Genomic DNA, 22,631 nt, shown 5'->3' with positions numbered 1-22,631 from the left:
ATGGTTCCTATAATTATAGGAATGGTTCCTATAATTTATAGGAATACTTTCTATAATATTATGGGAATCATTCCTATAATTTATGGGGATGGTTCCTATAATTTATAGGAACCATTCCCATAAATTATAGGAACCATTCCCATAAATTATAGGAACCATTCCCATAATATTATGGGAATGGTTCCTATAATAGTATAGGAACCATTCCCATAAATTATAGGAACCATTCCCATAATATTATGGGAATGGTTCCTATAATAGTATAGGAACTTTTCCCATAATATTATAGGAATGATTCCCATAATGCAATTGGAATGGTTCGTATACCATTATGGGAATCATTCCCATAATATTATGGGAATAGTTCCCATACTATTATAGGAACCATTCCTATAATATTATGGGAATGGTTCCCATATTGTCATGAAAAAATTAATTTAAAGAAGTGTGGTAATCACTTCTACAATACACAGAAATATTATTAAACATAAAAACAAAAATTCAAACATTGAAAAAAAAAATCGTATTTGGCAAAAAAACATTAAAATTTTTAACAAGAATTTTTTGTCAGCACAAAACATTCAAGAAAATTCAAATTTTGGGAAATTTCTACACTATTGTGCAAAAAAAAAATTTTATGATATTATAGGGATGGTTCCCATAATATTGTAGGAATAGTTCCTATACCAATATGGGAACCATTCCCATAATAGTATGGGAACTATTCTCATACTATTATGGGGATGGTTCCTATAATATATAGGAACCATTCCTATAGTAGTATAGGTACTATTCCCATACCATTATGGGAACCATTCCCATAATGCATAGGAAAACTTCCCATAATTTTCTTTCCGTGTAGTATTTTGGATATAAATTTTTTATTTATTACACAAGATTTTTTTATTTTAAAAATTTACTATTTCTTATAATCTGTTATCTATTAATAGTAAAATATTCATATTAAACTACTTTAATTTAAATTAAATATTATATTTACACAATAAAACATCAACAAGGTTAAATAGCGACTATATTACAGTAGTTTCTGAAGTTGTCTGTAATTGCAGTTGTTGTTGTTGTTGTTTTATATCACCGAGTTTTATAAGCCCAAAGAAACTTTTTTCTTTTTGGAATAGAGTATAGCGTGACACTCCAATGTCTTTCAAAACAATCCGATCCCCACTTTCTAGTAGAGTAACTTGGGCTGAAAAGCACGAACGGCTTTTATGTTCAACCCCTGGACTGTAAACCTGAACAAAAATATACCAGCTTGTAATTTAATATCTATATAATTATACAATTCGACGCAGATAAGCTAATTTGTATTCCAAATTATACTTTAGTTCTTAGATACTCCCGAGACAAATTTTGTTAAAAATAGTATCCCTGGTGGAAATTTTTCGGAATTTTCTCTGAAAAACGCAGTTCTAAAGTTCTAAAAAATTTTTCAAATTTCTGAAGACTTTTTCAGAGTTTTTCAAAGAAGTGTCCGAAAAATTTCCACCAGGGATAGTTTTGAATCTTGAAACGCAATTTACTAAAAATGGCATCAATGTTAATTGACACTTTACACGGAGAAAAAAATTTAATCAACATCACAATCGAAGGTATTTTCAAACGGAGTATCGTTTATGATACATCGGTTCTTCATCATTACGAAACGTCTACGTAATTCAACTGTATAGTTCAGTTTGAATTCAATGGTTCACAGTATCATTAAAAATACTGCTATATTGTTTGTATCATAATAACAATTCATACATTTGATTCAAGTATAGGACAAATAGCTCTTGGAAACATCTCTAGTGGATCCGAACTACGGTAAATTACGGGAATTACCGCAAATTATGGTATTCGTCAGAATTACCGTAATTTACGGTAAAAATGCGGCAATTTACCGTAATTTAGGCCAATGACGGTATTTTACCCCATCTTATCGTAATCCACCGTAGATTGCGGTAATTCGCGGGAAGTTACGGTAAATTGCCGTGTTTTTCCGTAAATTACGGTCATTACCGTAATTTACCGTAATTCGGATCCTCTGGGGATACACTCGTTTGTAAAAAAAAAGGTTTACCCTAGCGGATCCGAATTACGGTAAATACAGTGATTTACCGAAATTTGCCGAAATTTACCGTAATTTACGACGCCTAGGAGAATTACCGTAAATTACGGTAATCTACGGCAAATTACGGTAAATTGCCGTAATTTACGGCGAAATGCCGCAAATTTACGGCAAATTTGCGGTGAAGCTGCGGTAAATTTGCGGCAATGTTGCGGTGAAAGTACGGTAGTTTACGGTAAAAATGCCGCATTTTCGCCATAAAGTTGTGGTAACAGTGCAGTACTTTACCGTAGAAGTTTTGTAAAATTGCGGTATTTCACCATCTAATTGCGGCAAATTTGCTGTATTTTACTGTAATGTTAAGCATTTCACTGGAATGTCTGTTGATAATCGGATATTTGACTGTAAACAACTGTCTTTACTTGACATTTCGGTACCGTGTCTTTAAGATTTGGTATTGTGTAGTGCTGGATATTATTCAAATCGTAAAAAAATCTGTTCTCATCAGTGTTGACCGAACTTTCAAATTGTAGATCTACATTGATATCATTACAAGTATTCAGATAACTTAGATTTTCTCACATTAAAGGTATAGATTAGAATCTACCCTAGCAGATCCGAATTACGGTAAATTACCGTAGATTTTTCGGCGAAATTACGGTAAGTTGCGGTAATTTACGGTAAATTGCTGTAATTTACCGTAATTCGGATCTGCTAGGGTAGTTATTTTAATGATTCGTTTCATTTAATTGACGATCCAATTAATTTCCTGGCGGGTATGAATCGCGATCAATTACAAAAATTTACCGCATTGTGCCATAATTAACCGTAAAATACAGTATTTCCACAGCAAATTTGCCGCATTTCACGGTAATTTACCTAATTTGCAGCATTTTTACCGTAAACACCATATACTTTTTTATTTTCACAGTTTTAGAGAGCAATACTTCACTTTACGGTAAAATACCGCAGGCTTGCCGCAATTTTACAGGAAATTACCGTTCCTTTACCGAAAATTTGCGGCTAGAATGCCGTACGTGTACCGTAAAATACCGAAATTTACCGTAATTCTTCTGAATACCGTAAATTACTGTAATTGACGCAGTTTACTGTAATTCGTATCCGTCAGGGATATTTTGGCGTATCAAAGATCGCGGGTCCTTCGCAATATTGTACACAATAGTTAATTACCCTACCATATATTATATTAGATTTAATAATTTTTACAAACATGTTTAAATTAATAATTTATTGCATTCAAAACTTTGTAGTCATTTGGGGCAAGTGTGCGCAAACTCATTCATTTCAGTCTAAAATGTATGGATTTGCGTACACTTGCCTTACATGACTCTCTAGCTGAAATAATGATAGAGTCGTTTGATAAAATTTTTCTCTCCATGTAATGCTTATCTGTGTCCGATTAAGTTAAAGACTACATTAAAAAAAAAAAATAAATAAATAAGTACCATGCATTGCAGAATCGGATGACCATTGACAAGCAAATGGAATCCATTTTCATCATGTTCATCGAGGTAATGAATTTGCGCATATACTAGATACAGTCCTGATTCGTGAACAGTCAATCTTCCGTCATTAGCGAGAACAAAGTGACGATCCATACCAAAATCTTCCATCCAATCACTTGATCTCCAAGCTTTAAATACTCCTTCAGAATGTCGAGCTCTCCCATTGCCAGTGTGCTCGTCTTCTTCGCTAAACATACTGCTGTCTGCGCCGTAATGTGCTGCTAATATTTGACGGGACATTCGAAGATTTCTTCTTGTTATTCTGCGTTTAGACTTTGTTGCTTCATCCGGAGCCTGGATTCAATTAATCAATTTAAAAATTTAGTTATTAATTCATCTGAAGGAGAGGGGGGTCAAAATGTGTCTATACTATAAGGGTAAGAAAATGGGCCCCGTAAAAAGGGATAAGCATTTGAAAGTAAACGTTACTTTAACCCTTTAGCGTATGGGAGTCTCGAAATGTCTCAGTTTGTGTCCAGTGGGGAAAGCGCGAATCAAAAAGCATCGTGGATTCGTATGGATGCAATGTAAGAGTAGTAGCGTTACTGTGCGTCCTTTCCACTTATTTTAACCCTTTAGAGTCAGAGGATCTCGAAACGTCTACGTGTGAGACTAGTGGGGAGAGCGCGAATCGTAGAGTCCCGTGAGCATGTATGAGTGACATGTGAGAATGTAGTGTGCCTGTGAGTACCCTTCCACTCGTTTGAATCTCGCGCTGCGTTCATCGACAGTACCGTAGTTAGTATTGTTGACGTGAGGAAATAGTCTCCGAAAGTAAGGTTAGAAAAATTAAAAAAATTTCATACATTACTATGTAATTGCAATATTACTTAACTATATTTGTAATGAAACCAAATGTTGTTCTTGCTTTGAATTTAAGTCATTTGATATTCATTATTTAATAAATTAAAAATAAAAAATAAAATTATTTTTTATTTCCCGCCCAGGTGAAACTGTTTCTCTTATAATACGGCCCTGTCATATTTGCTTTGCGCTCTTTCTAGTTCTATCGGGCCCCGCCAGACCGAAGGGTGGGGTTTCAAGGTCGGGCTCTAAAGGGTTAACCCTACTTGTGTATAGTAACAGTGCCGTAGTTAGTATTGTTGACGTGAGGAAATAGTGTCCGAAAGTAAGGTTAGAAAAATTAAAAAAATTTCATACATTACTATGTAATTGCAATATTACTTAACTATATTTGTAATGAAACTAAATGTTGTTCTTGCTTTGAATTCAAGTCCTTTGATATTTATTATTTAATAAATTAAAAATAAAAAACAAAATTATTTTTTATTTCCCGCCCAGGTGAAACTTTTTCTCTTATAATACGGCCCTGTCATATTTGCTTTGCGCTCTTTCTAGTTCTATCGGGCGCCACCAGACCGAAGAGTGGGGTTTCAAGGTCAGACTCTAAAGGGTTAACCCTACTTGTGTACAGTAACAGTGCCGTAGTTAGGATTGTTTACATGACTGTTTTTTTTATAATACGCCCCTGCCGCGGGTGCTACGGGCTCACTCTAGTTTCACAACGACCCGCCTGAATATGGAGTGGAATTTGGCGCTCACGCCTTCGGCTAAAGTGGGCAATTACACGCGAGGATTGAAATGTCCTATTTTTATCCCTTGGTGTGTAATATACTATTTTTACAGCATATACTTACTTTACGATAATTGCGTCGATTTCCTTGATGTTTGAGTTTGAAATAATTTTTCATAATAATATAATCTCGTGATTTTATTTGGTCAGTTAAATTTTTTCGATTTTTATAATCAGTTTGATTTTTTTTTAACCGCGGAAATGTTGATTTAAAAATCGGCACATCATCTTTAGTGTATCCAACCGGCAATTCATCGCTAATAAACCGTTTCGCTCGTTGATTTTTATTAACTTGATTCGATTTATTTGTTGTTTTATTGATGACACTGTCATGATAATTTTTCTTCAAATCTTTACTTTTTAATTCTTCTAATTTGTCAAGTGCGTCGAGTGCCCGTTCAAATTTATCATCGGCAGTTGATGTATTCGTTGACGTTGGAATTTTCGTGTCATAATCAGTGTAATCATCTTGTTCCTGTTCATCTGAATCGTCCATTTCTTCATCATCGTACAACTAAAATTAAAATAATTTATCAAATTTCACGTTAATAATTCGTCGAAAAAAATTATACAATTAATTAAATTGTCGGGGTAAATCTCAAGGCTGAAACTAATTGCTAATTACACTTGTACAGTATATTATATATATATAATGTCTGGTTTTGCGATCAATGCATGCCGGCATCGCCTACGCCGATTAGATACAATTAATTATTTTATTAATCATGTTATATTAACTAATCAGAGTTTCCGAGAACTTATTAAATTTAATAACCATCATTTGATAAAAATTGCTTATAATTTCGTTAATTATTTTTCAAGTATTTAATAGATTTTTTAAATTTTCTTAATCTTTACAAATTTAAACATTCTTTCAGTATTTTTACAAGAATTTTAATAAAAACCCCCTAGTTTAATAAGTTGAGCTCTATCACTGTTTCAATAGCATTCTTAAGAAAATTTCGTAAGATATCTTAAGTTAATCTGTTGCAATATTTGGCTAAGATACTTCCGTACTCTCTAAACATAAATTAGTGATTTTTTACTAATTCTAGGTGAATATTCACTTTTTGTCTATGCTACAATCGTACCACGCAGAATTAGTGACTATTCACTAAATGAATATGTGAATATGGAAATTCACTGATTTGATAAGTGAATATCAAGTCTCAAAATAGAGAAATCAAACCACTAATTCAGTAAATTAAATTCACTAAACATAAAGTACGACTATTGCACTGATTTAAGTAGTGCAAAGTACTATTTGGATTAGTGAAACTTTAACTAATTAAATTAGTAAGATGGCATAAAAATGTTAGTGAAAAAGATATAGGGGAGGGTGGGGCAGAGCGGCCCCCCTAAGCCAATTATTATTTTTTGTGGCTTTCAACCATAAGATCACTTAACTTTTGTCCTATTTCGAACAAATTTATGGACATTTTGCCAAAATTCTGAAAAAATTTTTTTTTTTTGTGGGGCAGAGCGGCCCCCCTTCAAAAAGTGATAAAAAAAATTTTTTTTTTCGTTTTTTTTTTTTTTTAAATTGTTTTCATCATTAAGAATGTATTTCTTTCTCTTGACAACTATTTTTGGTTTTATATTACTCGAAAAAAATTTTTTAAAGCGTAAAAAATCGTTCACTCTCGATTACCTTAATTACTAATTGTTATTTAATAAAAAAAAAAATCAATTCTATAATTTTACTTTATTTCAAAAATTTATCAACTAAAAAAAAAAATTTAATTTTTATAAATTTTTAGTGACCAAATTTGCCTCTTACATAGAGAAACGGCCGAAAAATATGAAAAAATAATTTTTTCGGAAGTTTCGGCTGGTCCATTTTGCCCCAGGTGTTATGCGTAGGGCTAGAAATGTGGAATTATACTAATTTTTTTTTAATTTGACGATAAAAATATGAAAAAATCACTTTTTCAAAATTTTGGGCTTGTCCATTTTGCCCCAAATGTCATGCGTAGGGGTAAAAATGCGCAAACATATCGGATTTATAGTGATTAGTCGAAAAAAAAAAAATTTTTTTTTTTGGTCAAAATTTCAGGGGGGCCGCTCTGCCCCACCCTCCCCTAATAAAAAAAAACTTTATAATTCGAAAAACCGAATTTATACTCTCTAAACATGAATAAGTGAAAAAAGTGAATATATTCACTAATTTTGAGTGCCAACCGAACCAGTTTTTGAAATTAGTGGTTCGGTTTGCACTTGGAATTAGTGAATATTCACTTATTTTCACTAATTCATGTTTAGAGAGTAAGTTTTTAAATTATATGAACGTATTGATATTTATGTAAGATTATTATCCTTGAAAATCTAACAAAATTTCTCACGGTATAGATTCTTAATATATATATAATTTTATAAATTTTATTTTATCTTTACGCTGAATTTTATGACAACGGTTTAACTAAATATATATATATATATATATATACATTTTATAGAGATAGTAATTGTCTATTGAGAATGACAAACTGACATCCAAGTCATCTTTCAAATATTTCTCTAATAAATTCTCAAGAAAAAAGTAATAAGAAAATTTATGGTTTCTGATAAAAACTATTTTTATCCTCATATTTATCTATAGTATAAAAAATTATACAATAGTGAAAAAGCATAGCAAAGATAATGCCTAGAACAATATTTACTTTATAATCAGTCAAGGTTCTTTTGGCTATTTTAAATTTAAAAATAAAATAGGGTAGGACGGGTCTAAAAACTTTTCAAAATATACGAGTTTTATTAATCTAATATCTCTACATGTAATATAACTTTAGAAAAAATGATTCATTGGTAATTATATCAGTGGTCTCTTGCAAATGAAATATTTACGTTTTAAATTGAATCAATTTTTATGAATGCGATATCAATCAGCTAAATCTGTACACAGTGTCGCTCATTTTTGTGATTAACGTATAAATTATGAAGCAACTGCTAGAAAATATGTGTAATTAAATAACATAGTGACTGTTGAACTCAATATCAGTATTTATTTAGCTAAGAATTAATCATTTTTTTGAATAACTGATTTAGAAAGTGAACTAAACACATTATAAAATATGTGTTGCAGACATTTTTATTTGTATAGATTAAGTAAAATTAAAAGGATTTATGTCTTTTAGAACACTGATAATTTTATATAGTAAAAGAAAGGGAGGGGGGGGGGCACAGTGGGCCTCTTAAGGAAAATAATTATAATATCATTAATTTTTTTTACGCGTTTACTTTTTTTTAGACCCTTGATACTTATTTTCACTTCATTATGCTGCGTCCATTAAAATTGAAAAAAAAATTTGGAAAATCCAAAAGTGCACGCCTCGAACGTTCATGTTATGTTTTTTTTTAAAAGTTAAATTTCGAATAAAATTGAATATCCCGCTCTTTTCCCATAGAAATTTCCATGGTAAATATACGGTAATAAAAGTAAAAAAAAAAAAATAAATCAGGAGAACATTCCTAATGAAAAATGGCGGCAGTGTGTGTTTGTTTACATGTAAGATTGCCGGTTTTAACCGTAATGATTTATTTTTAAAAAAACGAGAAGGCCTACAGTAGTGATTTTCGAAAGGAACCTTCTTTGCTTATTTCTGAAAATTTTGAAAAAAAAATTAAGTAGTTTCGTCAAGTCGTTCTCGAGATATCCGTACCACGCCGTTTTTTTTAACCACAGACTAATGGACGTCCACGATAAATTTTTTTTAATGAACTTTTTTTTATATTAATACATATTAGACAAATTAAAAAAAGTATCAGGATTATTTATTAGTGTTTCAGCTTTATATTGATGTGTTTTTCATAATGTGTAAGAGTAATAGAAAAAAAATATATGCACTTTAATGAGTGGAAATCGTGTGACCTCGACAGGTCGGTTATAAAGCACAACCTCTCCGCTTCGCTTCCGAGGCGTGCAATTGAAAATTAGGGGCAAAGTGGGCCCTCCAAAAAATTTCGGATTTGACATTTTTTATTCTTTACACGTGTGATACTTGCAAATAACTATAAAACAATTGTGTTTTAATAATATAAAAAATCATTTTAATCTGCTGCGATATAACTTTATTATCTTTAACTTTTTTAATGAATTATGTTTAATGAACAGTTTCGGTGGTCTATTTTAGCCCTCATTATATCAGAAATTTCGATAAGCTTATTGTCCATCCGAATTTATTGGCGTATAGAAAATTTTGAGGGACCCACTGTGCCCCCATATTTTTTGAAGTATTGAAAATTTTAAAGGGCCCACTTTGCGCCCCCCCCCCCCTTTCCCTAATGATTTTCATCGGGGATTTTTAATGGTAACTATAAAATATAGGAATTATTAAATTTATTACCCACTGCTGTTTAAAAAAATCGCATTATAATTATTATCATTCCCGATTAATAACCACTCTCACCAATGAAAGTAATGACTCATATAATTAATAGTAATAATTACAATCTTGGCTGACGATATTTATTATGCCGAGATGGTAGCAGTTACCGTCGCAGATTTTAAAAATTACTCTGCAACTTTTTAATTAATTAATTCCGTGTAATTTTATTGTTTTTAAATAAACTTTTAAAAATAAAGGAATTCAATATTTTATTTAATAAAATTGAGTACTCGAACCTCCAATTGTCGGTTGATAAAAGAGCTGTTATTAGTAGCTGTTATTAGTAGCTGTTTTAGCACATGTGTGCCTAAATTGACCACTGGAGTGTATTTTTTATTTATATATTTTTTTTCGTATGAAATATTAACATTAAATAATGAAGTGAAGTACAAGGAATTAATTATACAATTAAACTGATCAATGCACTGAAAAATTAATGAAAAACCGGGGATTGTAAGAGTGGAAAATTTTTAGTTGTGCAGTATGACAATAATACTTAATAGAAGACAATACTAATTACCATGTCAATTATAATTATTACGCGCGCAAGATAACGAATATTACTGTTGATGTATTTCGAAAGACATCATCAAACGGTTGTAATGTTTATCATATAATGTAATGATAGCTAGTATTTTTTTGGTAATTATTGATATATATTATCTTTTAAATAACAACATATTGTTAAAGTTACAATGATTATGTAATTAATGTGTTTTGTACAAAAAAATTTAATTCTTATCAGATTTGTCGCTCTTTTCTGTAATACATAGAGAGAAAAAGATTATAGTTTCTACTATGTCCAAATCGTAATTATTAAAATCAAAATATTTTTAACTAACTCGTAATCAAATTTAGTATACATTTTTTTCATATGATTAATCGAGTACGAAGATAGATAGATAATAAATTTTATTCGACCATGAGATCTTGATCTCCTGTGGCCGTTCAAATACAAAATATTTACATTAGTTTTGCATGTATAATTACAATATTCGATCATATAATAAAAATAAAAATAATAAAAATAAAAATAAAAATATCGAAAGGTTTTTAATTTCCAAACTATAAAATGAAAAAAAAAAAAAAAAAAATCGGTCTATCGGTTAATCCTGCGGGCCAGCCTCAAAAGTTTCTGCTGTTTTCGAGCTCAAGAACCTCGAAAACATTATTGTGAATACATTTTCGAAAATACTTTTGTATGCCGTTCTTTTCGAAAAAAACCGTTTTTTGCATATCTTTCTCCCACGATATCTCACGAACGAATAAACCGATTGAGATGGCTAAGGTGGGAATCGACGCGTTTCATTAATTTATAGAGCTGATTAGATTTTGGAGTCAATCGTTTGAGTCGTTTCTGAGAAATCAATAAAAAACTAAGAATAAAAAATTTTTTTTTTTGTAATTCGCCAATATTTTCGAGTCTACTTGATCGAATGATCTGGAATTGCCAGGAAAGTTGATGGCCAACAAGCTCTTTCGATTGCCGCCTTAACCATCCAAATCGATTCATTAGTTAAAAAGTTACAAAGAGTTTACACACACACACACACACACACACATACAGACACTCGCACATCATTCTGAAACTAGTCAGAATAGTTTCCTAGGACCTCAAAACGTCGACATCTGATGAAATTTCGATTTTCGAAAATTGGGGAGAAAACAATAAATTTCCGAATTTTTGAAAATTTGCAATTTTTTTAGCGGGAAGTTAAAATAATTTACGGTTTTATTTTAAAATAACATTTCAACGCACAGTCATATACATCTATTTCGTAAAATAAATGTTAAAGTTCAAACGATAAGCTTTACTTTGCTTTTTTTTTTTAGTTGTTCTTCCAACTATTTCTCTTAATTTATGAAGGTGATAAATATTTTTTTTTCTATAAAAAATTGTGAATTTTAATGATTATGCTTTTGAATAATTTTTTAACAATACATTTACAAATTTGCTCTGAGCTTTGCTCAGGTAATGCCTCAGTAATCTTATCGCCGAGGCATCTCATTTCAAAATTCCTCATCTTGTGAGAATCATTGGAATAATATTTTGCTAATAGTTACCATAATATTCAGTAACGTTTACCATAGTAGTATAGCAACGATTTCCGTAATTATGGAAATATTTTACATATATTATGATAATGATCACTATAATGTATGAGGTTTATTTCCATGTGTACCTTAGAACTGTTCCAATGTGGATATAGGATTTATTACTGCTCGGAGAGAAATGTCAAGTAAATATATCTATGCAGCATAGTAATAATTACATTACTCTACTTTAATTTACAAGTATCTACACGTAAGCAACATGGGGCTTTTTGCGAATAATCTACCCTGATTAAAAATAATTGAAAAGTATTGAAAAAGATGAGAATTGGATACTTTTGAATAAACCCTATTCCACAAGGTTTTCATCTGGACATAAAATTGATACTTTTCAATTATATTTAATCTAAAAATAATATAAGAATTTCTAAACTTCCAAAGAATTGAAAAAGATTCGAATAAATTAACAGTTTTCAATCTTTCTGAATACTTCTCAATAACAAAATAATTTCACATTTTGGGTCACGTGTGGGATTGAAAAAAATTTGAATGAATTGACAGTTTTTAATCTTTCTGAATTTCCTTCAACACCAAAACAGCTTCATATTTCCAATTATGACTTGAATTGAAATGAATTAAAATGAATTGACATTTTCCAATCTTTCTGAATCCTTCTCAATACCAAAATAGTTCCATATTTTCGATCGAGTGTAAGATTGAAAAGAATTGAAAGCAATTGAGAATTTTCAATTTTTCTGAATCTTTCTCAATACTAAAATAGTTCCATATTTCGAGTTATGATTTAAATTGAAATGAATTAAAATGAATTGACATTTTTCAATCTTTCTGAATCCTTCTCAATACCAAAATAGTTCCATATTTTGGATCGAGTGTAGGATTGAAAAGAATTGAAAGCAATTGAGAATTTTCAATTTTTCTGAATCTTCCTCAATACTAAAATAGCTCCATATTTCGAGTTATGACTTGAATTGAAATAAATTTAAATGAATTTACATTTTCGAATCTTTCTGAATCTTTTTCTAAAATGATGAAAAATTGAATTCTTTTCAATACTTTTGAATTCCATTATAAAAATTAGAAAGTTATCAAATGATCGAAATTTCAATTCCATTTAATATTTTTTGAAATCTCCGTACGGATTGAAAAGAATTTGAATAATTTTCATTACTTTTCAATGAGTATTTTTAATCAGGGTAATATTAAAGAATGAGATGTATTTATTGAGAGTAAACCCAAATAAAACTAACTCATTATGAGTACCACCATGTCATAGTAATTATTATTAAAAGTCATATCTGATAACAGGCATTAAATTTTGGAATTCGCTGCCTAAAAATATAACATCAGCTGATAGTTTGAGTATTTTTAAGAAATTATGTTATAAACATTTAATGATACACGGAAAGAAAATTATGGCAGCGGTTCCCATAATTTTGTGAAATTTTTTCCTATACACGGAAAAAAATTAATCGTGAATGCAACATGATGCAGTCATGTTGCATTCACATGATGAAATCATGTTGCATTCACATGATTTGTCATGTTGCATTCACATGATAGTCATGTTGCGGTAACATGAGAAAATCATGTGGCATTCACATGATTTGTCATGTTGCATTCACATGATAATCATGTTGCGGTAACATGAGAAAATCATGTGGCATTCACATGATTTGTCATGTTGCATTCACATGATAATCATGTTGCGGTAACATGAGAAAAATCATGTTGCATTCACATGATTTCTCATGTTGCATTCACATGATAATCATGTTGCGGTAACATGAGAAGATCATGTTGCATTCACATGATTATCTCATGTTACCGCAACATGATTATCATGTGAATGCAACATGAGAAATCATGTGAATGCAACATGATTTTTCTCATGTTACCGCAACATGATTATCATGTGAATGCTACATGACAAATCATGTGAATGCCACATGATTTTCTCATGTTACCGCAACATGACTATCATGTGAATGCAACATGACAAATCATGTGAATGCAACATGATTTTTCTCATGTTACCGCAACATGATTATCATGTGAATGCAACATGACAAATCATGTGAATGCCACATGATTTTCTCATGTTACCGCAACATGACTATCATGTGAATGCAACATGACAAATCATGTGAATGCAACATGATTTCATCATGTGAATGCAACATGACTGCATCATGTTGCATTCACGATTAATTTTTTTCCGTGTACCATCATAGGAATTACGACCATAAATTATGGGAGCGGTTCCTATAATTATAGAAATGTTTCCCATAATTATAGGAATAGTTCCTATAATCATGGGAATGATACCCATAACACTATAGGAATGATTCCTGTAATTATAGGAATGGTTCCTATAATTTATAGGAATACTTTCTATAATATTATGGGAATCATTCCTATAATAGTATGGGAACTATTCTCATAATATTATAGGAACCATTCCTATAATATTATGGGAATGGTTCCCATATTATCATGAAAAAATTAATTTAAAGAAGTGTGGTAATCACTTCTACAATACACAGAAATATTATTAAACCTAAAAAATTAAAAATTCAAACATTGAAAAAAAAAATCGTATTTGGCAAAAAAACATTAAAATTTTTAACAAGAATTTTTTTTCAGCACAAAACATTCAAGAAAATTCAAATTTTGGGAAATTTCTACACTATTGTGCTAAAAAAAAATTTTATGATATTATAGGGATGGTTCCTATAACATTATGGGAATAGTTCCCATAATATTATAAGAATAGTTGCTATACCAATATGGGAACCATTCTCATATCATTATGGGAATTATTCCCATAATGGTATGGGAACTATTCTCATACTATTATGGGAACTATCCCCGTAATGCATAGCAAAACTTCCCATAATTTTCTTTCCGTGTATCTGAGATAAATGGTTAAAATTCAAAATTTATATACTAAATTAATTTGGTATGATGTATCTTTATACTTATTGACTGTTAATCAGAAATTTGTATTCTAATAATTGTTTGTAAAAAAGTTAATAAATAAATAAATAAAAAAATAAAATAATTATTGCCATTCTGAATAGGTCTATGTACTTGACATTTCTCTCCATGTATGTGACTATGGGTACTATTACCATAATTATAGGAATTTTTCCCATATTTATGGAAACTTATTCCGGAAATTTTGGGTGCATATCCTGAAGTTCTAAGTAATTATTACCATAATCTTATGAGGATATTTCGAAAAATTGCTAGAAACGGTTAAAATACTGTTTTAAAAAAAAAATAAAACTTTTTATTTTGACAGCCAGATGACATTCTTAGGATTTTACTTTAATATTTAGCTTGATAATAAATTTGAAGGTTGTTGCACACTATCTTATTCTATTTGTGCAGGCAATAATTCTTCATCATTTTGTAAATACATTAATAAACATCAAGAAATGTGGGAGATAAAACTACCAACCATAAAATATATATTTAGACCTGAATCTATTATTCAAATGTTTAAAGGATTTTAAATAAAAAATTATGCATTGTAAAAAATCATGAACGAAATCAAAGTGAATTTTTCACTTCGTCACGAGTTCCGGAATTTACAAAAAAAAAAAAAAAAATTCAACGCGAATGGAGTAAACACAAAGTTTCTATTAGCAGAGGAATTTCAAACTATAGAAGTATTTGCAGCTTTAGTGCAATGGAAAAAAAAACTTTTTTTATTCTACAATTTAATTTTCATGGAACAAGAAATATTTCGTGTAAAAAAAAAATTCGTTACAAAAAAATTTTTAACAAAAAACTTTCAAATTTTACGCGATACTGAAATTTATTTTTTAAGGCAGATTTTTTTGAATTTTCAAGCAAAAATAAATCAATTTGAGAATTTGTTTGGTTTGAAAACCGTAAAAAAAAAATTATAAAGATTTTTTTTTTTGTTAGAATTATTCAAGATCAAAATCAAAACAAAAATTTTTTTAAATTCAAAAAATAACAAATTCAAAGTTCAAAATCATAAAGAATTTAAAAGTTCACTTTTTTCAAATGAATTTTTTTTGAGGGGAGTGAAAAAAAATCTAAAAATTTCTTTAGAGGAATTTTACCCCCTGATATTTTAAATATATGTAAAAAATATATGTATTACCTGTTCTTCAAATGCCATAAGTCTGTCCAAAAAATTTTCTTCATAAAATTGTCGTCTCAATAAATCAAATTCTTGTTTGAGATCATCGATTTCTTTTTTATTATTAATCACTCTCGTTAAATTAAATGTTTCAATAAAAATAATAATAATAACTAAAACAATAGTAAACACATTTAAAACAATAAATTTATTAATACGCACACAAGATAAATTTTTATTAAATCCCTGTTCGATATCCGAAATACTCAAATTTTCACGTGAATTTAAAAACGATTTTCTTTCCTCGCCCGTTATCGATTTATTTACATTTATTTTATTACTGTCATTTGATTTTAATTTATCATTCAATTCAATATTTTTACATGTCGATGTCATTTTTATATATTTATTTAAACCAATATTTCCATAAATATCTTTATTTAAATGGTATTAAAAAAATAAATCATTTTAACGCGGGAAATTTATTAATTTAAAAAATAGAATTAATATTCTACATATTTTTTGAGGTCTTATTTAAAAATATCATTTAAAATACTTTCAACTACTGTAGTTAATTTAATTTGTTAGTCTTTAACAACTGCTGACTGGTTGAGATGAGAATGATGACTATGATAATATACAATTACTCTTTTGCTCTTTTTTATCCCCATCATTTACTTAACTACACTAGCGCCACAATTTTTAAATTATATTTTTTGTTTATAATCTTCTTTCTTATCTTATTCTTCATATTTAATACCTCAATATATATGTCTATACATAGTCGAGTTCGTCAAAAGCCTCTTCCCCTCAATCGCCAGTTAAAATTCTCCGTGCGAGAGAGTCTGTCTCGGGTGTTTTCGGCTTTTACTCCCACTCTAAGTGCTCCGTATACTAAATATTCTCCCACTTCTCCTTGCGCATGCGCAAATTATAAAAAAACGGTAGTGGGAGCGACTCCCGAAGTTCATTCTCTTTCGGGGACAAGTTTACTGGATCTAAACAAACCCCCACTTAACCTCTCTTTTGAGTTTCGTACATCCCGTTATAAGCCTCCGTTAAAGTTTTCTAAATTATAAACTAAAAATATGAACGGAAACGGGCTTATAACGAGTAGTTGCGAACAAAACTAAAGGCACGGCAGTGGGCGGACTGAAATTACGAGATAAATTTCCCCTACGTCCCCTAGATCCGTCTTATAACGGGTAGTCGATTATATAAATTGATGATGATTACTTCCAACTAAGAACTGTAACGTTTCAAAAATTATTTTTTAATTCTACTATACGAATATGGAACAAATTCCCATCATTTGTTGCTTTGGAAGCTTATTAAGAATTTATATCTGCGTGTTACGCGTTGATTTTAGATAGAGATGCTGATCAATAGTATTGTATCTTGAACACTGATTGATTGTAAATTGTCTTTATTGTATAAGTTAACATGTAGATATATTTTTGCCACCAGCAATTAGGGTAAGAAGTCAACTGCCGTCGACGATTGTTGCGTTAACGAATTGCATATAATTTATTCAGCCTGTTGTTCATATTATTTTGAAATTGACTATTAAGTGATATGTATGGTATTGAGAGTCGATATATGTAGTGGAATGTTTTTTAAACATTCTGAAATCACTTTTGTAAATATAATTGAGCATTATTTTGAATTTTTTTTTACTGTTTTTGAAAACTTGCCCATACGAAAAAAATATATATCCGGGCCAATCTACATATATGAGACATACATTTTTATATGCAGATGGGCCGGGATATATCCGGATATATATTTTTTTCGTATGGGTGATTTTGTAAAAAAATAGTGTGAAATGAATTTGATTTTTTTTCTTATTGATTTACAATGAAAGAACTCCCAGTGTCAAATTACTTCAGATGTATTTCAATAATCAACTTCAAAATATTTACAATTTTGAAATTTAATTAACTTTTAATAATCTTGTAATCTATTACTTTGAACGATATAATTGCTTTTTTAAAAATATCTTCTTTGGAATTAAAATTAACTTTGAAGTTAACAATAAATAAAAAAATTACCAATTTAAAGTCGGTAGTTAAATTTTTTAAAAAATCGAGTGTCAGTCGAAAAATTTTAATGACTTTTGTTTCATAATAAAAATTATTAAAAATTTTTTTTTATTCCTTTGCATCCAATAATTGTGTCGAGTGTAATTTTTTTTTATGTGAATTACTTAAAAGAAAATTTGATTTAATCAAATTTATTTCATTTCCAAAATTTTTATCTTTCATTTTTTTAGAGGCGAACCCGTTTTGCCTGCGAATAATGAAAATTTTTTTTTTTAACGGCTGCAGAAAATTTCTGTTTACTTTTGAGTATCAATGAAGAAAAAAGATTTAATTTCTTTCAGTCCCCGAAAACTTAGTATTTCTTTGAGTATCCCGCCCCCCCCCCTCCCTCGCCCCCATATATATATTTTATTTAAATTAATACAAATGAATGAACTTTAAAATTACATTATATATAATTCAATGTAACTTTATATAATTATATATAATTAAATTTAATTATGCATATCACTGTTTCAGTAAAAAAAAAATTTGTAAAAATGAACACAAAACTGTGTTTTAGAACAATATTTAACACAAATTTTCATGTTGTTCTAACATTATCAATTTGTGTAAAAAAAATAACACATAAAACTGTTAACATTCTCTGTTACCGGTTCAAAAATTTTAACACATTAAAATGTTACATCTAATGTAAAAAACTTGTTACTACTCTATTAATCTGTATTAGTCTGTGCAATAATTTTCTTTATAGTTATTAAGTACATGCATAAAAATAATTCTATCTAATCATTTAATCAATTAATCTTGTAATCAAAACTTTGTATGTATGTAGCCGATCGGCGTTTCCCTAACGAACCCAAATTACGGTAAACCCACCGTAAATTACGGTAATCCACCGTAAAATACCGAATTTACCGTAGTTTACGGTAGTTTTACCGTAATTTACGGTGGATTTACCGTAAAATACAGAAATACGGTAATCCACCGTAAATTACGGTAATTCGGTAATCCACCCGAATTTTTTTACGGTAGATTTATCGTATTCGACGGTAAATTTACGGTATACCCGCCGTAATTTACGGTAATCAACGGTAAAGTACCAATTTACCGTAAATTACGGTGGATTTACCGCAATTTACGGTGGGTTTACCGTAATTTACGGTAAATCTACTCGAATTTTACGGTATTCTACGGTAGATTTACGGTAAAAATACCGTGAATTTACGGTAACTCAGGTCTGCTAGGGTTATTCTATTGGAAATAAATAAATAAATAAAATGTTATTTGCAACACACGTAAAGTGTTAATTTAAAATTTTTATTTGTATTATTTTGATACTTGTAAATTTATGCATCAATAAATTTAACGAGTGACTTCAGTAAATTTAACTCATTCTTAGTGTTAATTAATTAACACGCGCCTGTGTTGAAGTTACATTTTAAAAGTGTTAACACTTGTTTGGACAGTAACACTGAGTAAATGTTAATTTTGTTTCAATTAAAATTTTTTTGTGTTAAAAATTAATTGATCAAACATTGCAAAAGTCGTGTGTTAAATTAACACATGAAAATGTTAAATGTTTAACACAAATTTTTTCTTTTACTTTATTTTGTATGTTACTGCCATTAGAGAGCTCCAGGGTCGAATAAAATTTATTGAGTAAATAAATAAATAAGAGATAAATAAATAATTTTTTTTTTTGTAGTATTGTAAGCAATTAAAATATTTAGTAAGAATAAACATTAGATAAATGAAATAAATACGAAGAAACAGAAGCGATAACAAATTTCTTACTATAAAATAAGCGTGCAGAGATATTTCGTATGGTAGAATAGTAGTCTGGTTAATGATAAAGAAAAAATAAAAAGTTAACTTGAGACAATGACGTAATGTTATATTTCATCTGATAAAATACTAAAAATTTCCTAGTACAAGATTGTAGTTCACTCACATTTTAAATCTAGAGTATCGTTATTACGCGTAAAATTCCAATTCGGTCAATCGTATGGATTATTTTTCTTGTAAATAACTTTTTAGTGATGTCAGTTTTTTAATTTGAAACTACTCGAGTTTTTTTCTCTATTCAAAAACCAGATCTTATTCCTGGTAAATTTTTTTTAAATTCGAATTATTTATAAAAAGTGTTAATTAAAATTCATACATTTCACAGTTCAAAATTTTTTTTAAATTCAGTGTTACAAGTTTTTAAAAAATTTATTTGATAGATAAATAGTGAAAGAATTATTATGTAATTGTTGATAAAAAAATTGTATGATAATTAAAATTTTTAATAATAATGAAAAATAATTATTTTGAGTTATTATTAGTACCAAATTTTTTATATGTAAATAAAATTATATATAAGTATTTATAATTATTATTAAATTTTTTTTTGTAAAATTTCAAATTTGATAAAAAAAAGAAAAAATTGAATTTAATATACATTTGTGTAGATTTTTGACAGTTTAAAATTTTTGAAAATTCATTTAATTTCTTGAAATTTAATGTCAATTTTTTTTCAAATTTATTTAATAAATAGTTAAAATTTTTGTCGTTTTTGCTAAAAAAATTATACAATAATTTTTTGTTGTAAATGACAACAAATTTTTTTTTAAAATAATAAAAAAAAATTTTGACATTTATGAGAAATTTTAAATTAAATGTAAGTAATTTAATTATAATTATTTTTTTTTAATTTTTAAATTTTTTTGACAATGACTGCAAAGTTGGTAAAAAAAGGAAATATTGAATATAATATACATTTGCATATATTTTTGACAGTTGAAAATTTTTGAAAATTCATTTAATTTTCTTGAAATTTATTGTCAATTTTGTTTTTTAATTTATTTAATAAATAGTAAAAATTTTGTCATTTTTGCTAGAAAGTTATATAATAATTTTTTTTTAAAATAATAAAAAAAAATTTTGACTGATTTATAAGAAATTTTTAATTAAATGTAAGTAATTTTATTATAATTAATTTTTTTTTATTTTAAAATTTTTTTGACAATGACTGCAAAGTTGGTATAAAAAAGAAATATTGAATATAATATACATTTCTATATATTTTTGACAGTTTAAAATTTTTGAAAATTCATTTAATTTTCTTGAAATTTAATGTCAATTTTTTTTTTAATTTATTTAATAAATAGTGAAAATTTTTGTCATTTTTGCTAAAAAAATTATATAATAATTTTTTGTTGTAAATGACAACAAATTTTTTTTTAAAATAATAAAAAAAAATTTTGACATTTATGAGAAATTTTTAATTAAATGTAAGTAATTTTATTATAATTACTTTTTTTAATTTTTAAATTTTTTTGACAATGACTGCAAATTTGGTAAAAAAAGGAAATATTGAATATAATATACATTTCTATATATTTTTGACAGTTTAAAATTTTTGAAAATTCATTTAATTTTCATGAAATTTAATGTCATTTTTTTTTTAATTTATTTAATAAATAGTAAAAATTTTTGTCGATTTTGCTAGAAAAATTGTATAATAATTTTTTGTTGCAAATGACAATAAATTTTTTTTTAAAATAATAAAAAAAAATTTTGACATTTATGAGAAATTTTAAATTAAATGTAAGTAATTTAATTATAATTATTTTTTTTTAATTTTTAAATTTTTTTGACAATGACTACAAATTTGGTAAAAAAAAGGAAATATTGAATATAATATACATTTGTATATATTTTTGACAGTTTAAAATTTTTGAAAATTCATTTAATTTTCTTGAAATTTAATGTCAATTTTTTTTTTAATTTATTTAATAAATAGTAAAAATTTTTGTCATTTTTGCTAGAAAGTTATATAATAATTTTTTTTTAAAATAATAAAAAAAAATTTTGACTGATTTATGAGAAATTTTTAATTATATGTAAGTAATTTAATTATAATTTTTTTTTTTTAATTTTTTTGACAATGACTGCAAATTTGGGAAAAAAAGGAAATATTGAATATAATATACATTTGTATATATTTTTGAAAGTTTAAAATTTTTGAAAATTTATTCAATTTTCTTAAAATTTAATGTTAATTTTTTTTTTTAATTTATTTAATAAATAGTAAAAATTTTTGTCATTTTTGCTAAAAAAAATTATATAATAATTTTTGTTGCAAATGACAATAGATTTTTTTTTTAAATAATAAAAAAAAATTTTGATATTTATGAGAAATTTTTAATTATATATAATTTAATTATAATTTTTGTTATTTAATTTTTTAATTTTTTTGACACTGACTGCAAAGTTGGTAAAAAAAGGAAATATTGAATATAATATACATTTGTATATATTTTTGACAGTTTAAAATTTTTGAAAATTTATTCAATTTTCTTAAAATTTAATGTAAATTTTTTTTTTAATTTATTTAATAAATAGTAAAAATTTTTGTCATTTTTGGTAGAAAGTTATATAATAATTTTTTTTTAAAATAATAAAAAAAAATTTTGACTGATTTATAAGAAATTTTTAATTAAATGTAAGTAATTTAATTATAATTATTTTTTTTTATTTTTAAAATTTTTTTGACAATGACTGCAAATTTGGTAAAAAAAGGAAATATCATATTAATATATATACATGTAAGTATACATATATGTGGTTACAGAGTAATTTTCGTACGATGACTCGTAACTAAAAGTATTCTTTTGTCCTCTATAGAGCTAATTCATGACTTACATGCATCATGCAATTTATTTCTCATTGATACAATTGCGACAATGACTTTAAAATTTAAATAATAATAATAAACAGTAACTCCACATATACACACAAATATATGTATACATATAAAGAAAAAAAAAATGTTTCGA

General features: G+C 27.6%; 1 protein-coding gene and 1 long non-coding RNA gene across 2 annotated transcripts; one reads left to right on the top strand and one right to left on the bottom strand.

Annotated features, from left to right (window-relative positions):
- Positions 1-864: 864 nt before the first annotated feature.
- LOC130673394 (protein eiger) lies at positions 865-16,493 on the bottom strand. Its single transcript, XM_057478384.1, has 4 exons — positions 15,785-16,493; positions 5,253-5,702; positions 3,535-3,888; positions 865-1,253 (listed from the first exon to the last, which is right to left on the bottom strand). The coding sequence occupies exons 1-4, from the start codon at positions 16,157-16,159 to the stop codon at positions 1,032-1,034; spliced, it is 1,401 nt and encodes a 466-aa protein (XP_057334367.1). The 5' UTR covers positions 16,160-16,493; the 3' UTR covers positions 865-1,031.
- A 3,020-nt stretch (positions 16,494-19,513) lies between these two features.
- On the top strand, positions 19,514-22,535 carry LOC130672706 (uncharacterized). The gene is made up of 3 exons (XR_008990760.1): positions 19,514-19,914; positions 22,375-22,400; positions 22,480-22,535. It is a non-coding gene; the product is annotated as an uncharacterized LOC130672706 (long non-coding RNA).
- Positions 22,536-22,631: the final 96 nt, after the last annotated feature.

Source organism: Microplitis mediator, chromosome 8, assembly GCF_029852145.1.
Source record: "Microplitis mediator isolate UGA2020A chromosome 8, iyMicMedi2.1, whole genome shotgun sequence".
NCBI classification, from domain to species: domain Eukaryota; kingdom Metazoa; phylum Arthropoda; class Insecta; order Hymenoptera; family Braconidae; genus Microplitis; species Microplitis mediator.
The sequence above is the reverse complement of the archived record's forward strand: the minus strand, read 5'-3'. Positions and strand labels throughout refer to the sequence as shown.

What these genes read in the sequence shown, in the direction of transcription:
- LOC130673394 (XM_057478384.1), bottom strand. Translation starts at nt 16,159, where the DNA reads ATGACATCGACATGTAAAAATATTGAATTGAATGATAAATTAAAATCA. An exon ending in TTATGGCATTTGAAGAACAG is followed by an intron (nt 5,703 to 15,784) that starts GTAATACATATA and finishes TTTTAATTTTAG; the next exon opens with TTGTACGATGATGAAGAAAT. An exon ending in ATCGACGCAATTATCGTAAA is followed by an intron (nt 3,889 to 5,252) that starts GTAAGTATATGC and finishes AATTGAATCCAG; the next exon opens with GCTCCGGATGAAGCAACAAA.